Genomic DNA, 7,807 nt, shown 5'->3' on the forward strand with positions numbered 1-7,807 from the left:
ACAACTGCTGGTGGTAGAAAATTGACTGATCGACCCCCCTAAATAGTTTCAAGCTTTTATAGACATTGTCTATTAAGGGTGTACATACATACATACATACATAGATAAGATATGAAAAACCAAAACCGAAATCAAAAAACCAAGTCAAAGTGTTTTCAAAAAAAAAATGTATTTATACTCTATGTGTGTATATTATATATATTATATGTTCTAATCTCTACCCACTTTATGTGTGGCCACAGGCTTGTCCACACGCACAACCCGTTCGGCCACATTCAAATAGGCCTCATATTCCACAATATCGGGTGTGGTATCATAATGATAATGACCACCCCAATTGCTGAAGGAGAACGAATGGAAATGCTGGAGTCGCAAATCCAAATCATGTTCCTTGGTCACCAGAGTGCCGACAGCATTCAATTGAGCTGGCATCTCGTAGAATTTCAGCCACTGATTCACCTCCTCATCACTGTGGATGGGCGTCTTGCTAAAGTCACGCATCACATGCTGATGTGCAGCCCCCTTTTTGATTAGAAAAATGCCACCGAGGCCAACGACCTTGTCACCATAGTGATCTTCCAGACCCTTGCGTATGCATTCAATGAAATTCTGTTCACCGGTACGTTGTTTCGCTGAAATCTTCAACACTTGTCCCGGTTGACCCTGGCTGACAAAGAGATTCAAGAGTAAAGCACAACGTGGCTCCGTATGTGGAATCTTCTCCAGTACACATAGTTCCTCCTCTCCTCTGACTGTGGCCGTATAACTGCCATTGTTTAGCTCATCCTTCTCATTCACCGACAAATTGAAGATGCCCTCACAGTTGGAGTGGCGTATGGGCCAGGGTCCAGCTCCGGCACCAACAGCGAATACCTTACCAGGTCCTTGAATCTGACGCACCATCTCCTTGACATTGTATAACTTATCCCGCTGCACAAGGGGCAATAGATATGGTGGACCACCAGCTTCCAAGAGAGTGGGTTTGCCACCCAAACCACTTTCGACCAGACCAAAGCGTGAATCCTTTAAATCCGGACAAGCAGTCACATTTACCTCAACTGTGGCAAAATTCTCACTCAAAGCACCCTGTATGACTGCAAATCAAAGAGACAGAGAGAGAGAGAAAAAATCAGAAAATGAAATCTACATAAACTTAATCTTGCCCTCCATCTAAAGCAGGAGCGGATTTAGCTGTAAATTTGGCACACCTCTTGGGAGTCCTATCTATTAGATGTAAATTTTCCACAAATATATCCAATCTGGAAAAAGAAACCTTTGTAATTCGGCGCCCCCGCTTCACCCCAAACACCCTCACAGTGGATCCGCCACCGATTTAGACAACTAAAAATACTCTCAAACACTTAAAGGGGGAGGGGAAAAGCTCCAGTGCTCTCGATCATATGTTTCGGTTGCTTAGAATAAAAACAGAGAGCCAAAAAAAAAAAAAAAACAACAAAAACCGGCTAGCTTTATGGGAAAAAGAGCTCTTGAAGGTCATTTGGCCCGCTCGCAACTTGTATCTATGTATATGTGTGTGTGTGTGTGTGTTTGGAGTGCCTCCAAATAATAATAATAAGTAATAGTAGTAAAAAAATACTCACCATTTTGTAGCTCCGACAATGGGGGCACATGCAGAGGCTTCTCCTCGAAACGTAGATCGAGGGTTTTTAATTGACTTTGGCTCATTTTTTTTGTTTTGTTTTTTCGTTTGGATGTCCTAGTTTCTTGTCTATGTTATAGAAGAATGCTTCTCCCTCTATATAAATATCGTTCTCTCTGTCTATCTCTCTGGCCGTAGGGGATCTCTGTGGTGGTGGTGGGTAAACCGTTCACACGATCGTTGCAAACGCGACTGTTTAACAATTCCAGCAGCTTGCTTGCTTTTCAACTTGAATTTGTCCTATAGTTAACATTGGTTGATATTTTTTTTTTTTGCTGCTCTTCTGTCATACAGGGTGTCTTCTGCGGTCCGATCTACACAATGTGATAAGATAAACTTCTATAAACGCAGTAGCTAACTAACTACTCCACAACATAATATTTGGGTTTAATTAGAGGTCGAGGGATGGTTGTGTTTTTTTTTTTTTTTTGGTCACACACGCCAAATGCACATGCCCAGATCACAGTAGTAACTCCCTAAGATAAACTGAATGGAGACTAATTTATCATTTACTTACCTACCTTACCTTGATTTCGATTTTGGGTTTATTCCGTTTCTGCTTTTGTTTGAAAAAAAAAACTTTCCACTTCTTTTATGGTCACTTTCACTGAATGGGAAAGGTTCTCTACAAACTGGTTAGTGTACTATATTAGTCGTTTTTTTATGGGTCCCTAAAATTTACATATGAAAATTGTATGCTTAGGTCTGAAAAGGTTTTTTTTTTGTTTTTTGTTTTGTTGTTTAAACTGGTAAACGCTACCTAAAAAGAACTTTAAATTTAAGCCTTTGTTAACTAGATTTATAGATCAAAAATAGTTTATGATATGAAAAGGAAATTTTATACATGCATATGTAGGTAGCTCTTACTGTTTCTCTTATTGTTATTGTTGTGTGTGAAACTCTTTTGAACCGCAAAAGTATGGTTGACCAACAGCTAAATTTCTGTTCAAAATGATAAGGTTCGTGTATTGTCATTTAGCGGTCACGTTTGACTACGTCAAACAGTTTGCCAAGTCTCAGTTGCTTCCATCAGATAAGACGACAAGTGAAAAGTGGCCTCTATGCCTCTCATTTGCTCTTAGCACCTAGAAAATACAAATCTGCGTAGGGCGCTAATATGATGGATGGCTATAGATGAGATAGAGGGAGGGAAGGAGGGATGGAATGGAGGGGGAAGCTAATCAGCAAATATGTAGAAGCAATTGGTCTAGAGCCAGGCATGATTTGGCCTGGATTCCTGTATTAGAGTCACGTTTTGATGGCTGTCTTGTCCAAACTGGTCCATGCAATCCATCATAGTTTCAATAGGATAGTTTATCATAATTACCCACAGGCTACGTACCGTGGACATGAGGCAGAAGAGCACACACACACACACACAGACATAAAAGAGAAGGAGCCATTACTATTATCACCACCGTCATCCTCATCCTCATCATCATCACAATCACCATCTATGTATGTTTGTACTACCTAGTCAAACACCAAACACCAGCATTTTGTTCTTTCGATGGCCTCGATTCTCAATTCTCAATTCTTAACTCGCTGCTGCTGACCCAATTCTTCACTTCACTTTTTCGCTTCTTAACTTGGCTTAGTTGGGGCTTGTGGTACGTGGGGGAACTTGGGAACTGGTTAGGATGTGTGTCAGTTATTGAAGTGGGGTTTTTTTTTTTTGCTTTGTGCTTGTGTTGTTCTTGTTGTTGTTGTTTTTTGAAAGAAACTACCATGATTCTAAACATGTGTTGTCCATGTCCATGTCACATTAGGCCATGCATGACAGGCGCCGATCACTAACTGCCGCAACAACAACAACAACAAAAACGAAATCCACAACAACGACAACAAACGCATTGTAATGGGCAATCGCATCGGTGGAGTTGGAGCTGGAGCTGGAGCTGGAGCTGGAGCCGGAATTGGAAACGAAGGTGAACCCTCATCTCAGTTCAATACCCGCAGACGTTATCAGCAACATAAGCGAGAATTTCGCCTGGAGGATGAGTACCGATCGAAAACCTTACCAGCACGACATCCGCATCATCAAGAACATCATCATCAAGCTGCATCCCATGGAGCTCAATCGAGATTGGGATCTAGCAGCTATCTGGGCGGCGGTGCAGGGGGTGGATCTGCATCTGCTACGAATGCAACACCCAATAGCGGTGAGACATCGAGGGTCTTGTTTCTGCTCTACTTAATTCATCGCACCTGGAACGTGGTCATGGACACAATGGACACACGCACCAAGAGGTTCGTAGTACCCACATATGTAAGCATTTCAAATTCCATAACTTATGCATTTTCACCTCCCCGACAGTCGGACTGCCCGCACCGCTAGCACACCAAAAGAGATGCCGGTGGAGTTACAGCTCCATAGACCACAGCCAGATGAGGAAGCATCGATTGGCATGACCACCACCGATATGGACGCCTCATCATATTGTTCGCAATATTCCTGCTGCAGTTGCAGCTATTGTGAACGGGACACCGCAGGAGGCACCCATACAAATGTCTATAGCTCCATAGCCGATGACTATTCCATGGACTCCATTTACAATGGGGGCAAGTCTGTGGCAGGCAGGTGAGTGTCAATGCTTAAGCTCAAAACTTGAAAGCTTTAAATACTTTTGTCAGCAATAAAAATTGTTGCATACTTTGGGGCTGTGTTAAAAAATTAGACTCGACAAACCATTTTTAGTTCAAAATGCTCGTTTAATCAAAATCATCAACTTAGAAGCAATCATCAATGGATGGCAACCATCCGTTGCAGTAGTGCCACGTGGACCAGGCGGACCATCCCTGCTGGCTAAGGACCTTCTGGGCACAACGAACCGAGCTGGTAATGTCATCGCTCAACAGGGCATTGCAGCTCAGGCCGCACTCGTTGTAGGAGAAGCGACCACTGGGAGGAGCGCACCAGTAGTAGTCATTGATCTGGAAGATACCATAGTCATTGGAGCCATTGTAGTTCTCAGGGCCGACGACGCCAGTGCGGTAGGAGCTCTCGTGCTCGGCAATGCAAGTCCATTTGTCCAACTGATCGCGGGGCACACCCAAATCGGACATCTCGCGGGCCAAGGAGCAACGGTCCATGGTGCGACCCAGAGCTGGGGCGGCAATAGCAGCCAAAGCAGCCAAAACGATGAAAGCCTTCATTGTGATTGTTCGATACTCGGAAGTAACTGATGTCGAATGAACAAATTCGTCGAGTTTTTATAGGTGAAAATTATCTCTAAGCCGTCAAGACTTATCTTCCTTTTGCGGCTTATTTTCACACAGTAATCAAAAAAAGTGAAATTTTCGATTAGAAAAATCCCCCTAAAATCTATCCAAGTGAGAGACAGATTATTTGGTATCATTTTCCTCTTATTGTTAGACATTTTTTTTGGATCTGCTATCAGTTATGTAATTTTTTTCTTTACTAATTTATTTATGTTGATGGAGAATTCTGTGTGTTATCCTTAAAAATCTTGGCACTAAGTCTGGTTAGATTTATATGTAATTGATTAGAATTTACATTAGCTACCTGGATTTCGGCCTATAAATTTGATATAGTTTAAATCCCATTTGGCATAAATTGATATTTATTTACAAGTTTTTTTCTTCTTAGAAATATTATACAATAATTTCGAAGTTTGGCTAATGTAAAAAAATATATTCATTTTAAACCCTTTTTTGTTCTAAAGGACTAAATTGCGTACATTCAATAATTAATAAATTTAATCAAAATTTAGAGAATTCCAAATTGAATTAAATGCCTTGGTACTTTTCAAACAAATACTTCTGTAATTAAAAGTTTTCCAGCGATTAGTTTTAGAAAGTCTATGTAGTTTAGTTGTTTGATTTGTAAAAAAGACATATATATAAATCTATGTATACCCAAACGAACAAGGATTAACCACACAATGCTGATGATATTTTATATTTTATCATACTCTTAAATCCAGTTCATAAAACTTTTTCATATCAAATTCAATGAATGTGGTGAAAAGGAAAATCATTACAAAAGTATTTTTAAATATTTGGCAAAATAAGTTATAGATTTTTAGTTCGAATTTCTTTATTTTATTTAACAAGCTTTTATTGCTTTATTCAAAGCTAAATTTCTATACAAGGACAATAACCTCCAAGGGAACAACGCTTTAAACTCGTGTGTTTGTATTAAAGCCCAAAAAGACAAAAACAAAGACAGCAAAATGAGGAAATTCATTTAGAAACTCTTGCAACATTTGGTTTTTGTAAAATTATATATGTATATTTATTTATATATGGCTTATTTAATAACAGCCGGGAGCTATGGAAAGAGAAGGGAGAATGGAATGATTTTTGTCCCAAATATTGCAATTCCTAGATAAACAGGGCCAAAAAACATATTTATAACTATAATAACACTGTGTGACAGCATCAATTATTTGCGGATTATGAACTAAGAAAAACTGTATTGTCAAAAATGTAAGAACATCCCAAAAGTTTTCTTTTAAATTGTATTCTTTTTTTAAACTACTCAATTTAATCTTTTGGCTATAGACATTTAGAATAGAATTATTATGTACAAATTAATTGCTCAGCCAATGCAAATTTGGATTAAGTTTAAACAAAATTTATAAACAATATATGTATATATATTATGTTGTGCATTAGATAATTATTTGTGGAGTAATTTATGATATTGGATGACATTAGCTTGCCAAAAAAGAAAACATTAGAACTTTATAACCCCAAAGAAAAACTTCAATATCCCTTAAAAGCTAGCCAACTCGTGGGTATAATGATAAGGTCTATAGGGAAGGTTTTGTTTTTGAGATATAGTTTTTGACATTTTTAAATAGGAGTTAACAAAGTTAACTGTAGGTAAGCTATGGGTTATTAACATAAAATATTAAGGATAATTTCCAATATTAACATAAAATATTTAGGATAATTTCCGGTTTAACCAAGGAAAACTAGCCATTATTTCAAATTGAAAAATGCCAAAAGTATGAATATGAGAGGAGTATAAGTAATTAGTTTTTCACTATATATACATATTTATGAGGAATTATTTTTATATTAGAAGCCTCAAGAATTGCATTTCCAATTACAGTCTAGTCTTATTTTGTAATTCCTTATTACTTCAGTTAGATCTAAATTCTACTGGGTAGTTTGGTTTGTTTTTCTTTGGCGAGATTTATTCAAGTCAATCTACAATTTTTGTTAGTCAAATGAAGAAATCTAATTGACATTTTCTCAGTCTTTATCGGAGAGTTCTGATCATGGCGCGTGCAGACTATCGAAGGGGGGATTTACTTTAGTAGCTAATGCATTCATTGATTAAAACCATCGTGAAGATATTTATATGTTTGTATATACACACATTTATTTGGCAAATCGTATCAACAAAACGGCCAAACATTTTCGAGATAATTTTCACAAGGCAAGATAAGTTTTTCGTATAAATGCTCGCACAATTTCAATCGGGACATCAGTTACTTTCGAGTATCGAAAAATCACAATGAAGGCTTTCATCGTTTTGGCTGCTTTGGCTGCTATTGCCGCCCCAGCTCTGGGTCGCACCATGGACCGTTGCTCCTTGGCCCGCGAAATGTCCGATTTGGGTGTGCCCCGCGATCAGTTGGACAAATGGACTTGCATTGCCGAGCACGAGAGCTCCTACCGCACTGGCGTCGTCGGCCCTGAGAACTACAATGGCTCCAATGACTATGGTATCTTCCAGATCAATGACTACTACTGGTGCGCTCCTCCCAGTGGTCGCTTCTCCTACAACGAGTGCGGCCTGAGCTGCAATGCCCTGTTGAGCGATGACATTACCAGCTCGGTTCGTTGTGCCCAGAAGGTCCTTAGCCAGCAGGGATGGTCCGCCTGGTCCACCTGGCACTACTGCAACGGATGGTTGCCATCCATTGATGATTGCTTCTAAAAAGTCAAGATTGATTAAAGAAATGAATTGATTAAAGGGATAAAATTTGCTTAAATTGCTTGAATTATTTTGTTTACTTTATAACTTACTCTTAAGCCTGACTTGACGTTTTAAGAGAGAGAGAGAGAGAGAGAGAGCAAGACACATAAGAAACGAAAAAGAAAAAAAAAAGGCAAACGTGTTGGGAAAGTCAGCTAACTGTCATCGGCTGTTCGTCGGCGTTGGCTTCG

General features: G+C 39.2%; 4 protein-coding genes across 4 annotated transcripts; 2 read left to right on the forward strand and 2 right to left on the reverse strand.

Annotated features, from left to right (window-relative positions):
• Positions 1-149: 149 nt before the first annotated feature.
• LOC6643200 (ester hydrolase C11orf54 homolog) lies at positions 150-1,883 on the reverse strand. The gene is made up of 2 exons (XM_002065940.3): positions 1,602-1,883; positions 150-1,094 (listed from the first exon to the last, which is right to left on the reverse strand). Exons 1-2 carry the CDS (start codon positions 1,684-1,686, stop codon positions 211-213), a joined length of 969 nt encoding a protein of 322 aa, XP_002065976.1. The 5' UTR covers positions 1,687-1,883; the 3' UTR covers positions 150-210.
• A 1,601-nt stretch (positions 1,884-3,484) lies between these two features.
• LOC111518716 (phytochrome B-like) lies at positions 3,485-4,245 on the forward strand. Its single transcript, XM_023176234.2, has 2 exons — positions 3,485-3,910; positions 3,978-4,245. Exons 1-2 carry the CDS (start codon positions 3,519-3,521, stop codon positions 4,243-4,245), a joined length of 660 nt encoding a protein of 219 aa, XP_023032002.1. The 5' UTR covers positions 3,485-3,518.
• A 106-nt stretch (positions 4,246-4,351) lies between these two features.
• LOC6643202 (lysozyme B) lies at positions 4,352-4,833 on the reverse strand. The gene has a single exon (XM_002065942.4). It carries the CDS (start codon positions 4,814-4,816, stop codon positions 4,391-4,393), a length of 426 nt encoding a protein of 141 aa, XP_002065978.1. The 5' UTR covers positions 4,817-4,833; the 3' UTR covers positions 4,352-4,390.
• Positions 4,834-7,142: 2,309 nt separating this feature from the next.
• On the forward strand, positions 7,143-7,632 carry LOC6642890 (lysozyme B). The gene has a single exon (XM_002065943.4). The coding sequence runs from the start codon at positions 7,152-7,154 to the stop codon at positions 7,575-7,577; it is 426 nt and encodes a 141-aa protein (XP_002065979.1). The 5' UTR covers positions 7,143-7,151; the 3' UTR covers positions 7,578-7,632.
• Positions 7,633-7,807: the final 175 nt, after the last annotated feature.

This window comes from Drosophila willistoni (genome assembly GCF_018902025.1).
Source record: "Drosophila willistoni isolate 14030-0811.24 chromosome XR unlocalized genomic scaffold, UCI_dwil_1.1 Seg41, whole genome shotgun sequence".
NCBI classification, from domain to species: domain Eukaryota; kingdom Metazoa; phylum Arthropoda; class Insecta; order Diptera; family Drosophilidae; genus Drosophila; species Drosophila willistoni.

Coding starts and splice junctions, on each gene's coding strand:
- LOC6643200 (XM_002065940.3), bottom strand. CDS start 1,686: ATGAGCCAAAGTCAATTAAAAACCCTCGATCTACGTTTCGAGGAGAAG. Junction 1,095..1,601: donor ATTGTCGGAGCTACAAAATG/GTGAGTATTTTT, acceptor TTTGATTTGCAG/TCATACAGGGTGCTTTGAGT.
- LOC111518716 (XM_023176234.2), top strand. CDS start 3,519: ATGGGCAATCGCATCGGTGGAGTTGGAGCTGGAGCTGGAGCTGGAGCT. Junction 3,911..3,977: donor ATGGACACACGCACCAAGAG/GTTCGTAGTACC, acceptor CCTCCCCGACAG/TCGGACTGCCCGCACCGCTA.
- LOC6643202 (XM_002065942.4), bottom strand. CDS start 4,816: ATGAAGGCTTTCATCGTTTTGGCTGCTTTGGCTGCTATTGCCGCCCCA.
- LOC6642890 (XM_002065943.4), top strand. CDS start 7,152: ATGAAGGCTTTCATCGTTTTGGCTGCTTTGGCTGCTATTGCCGCCCCA.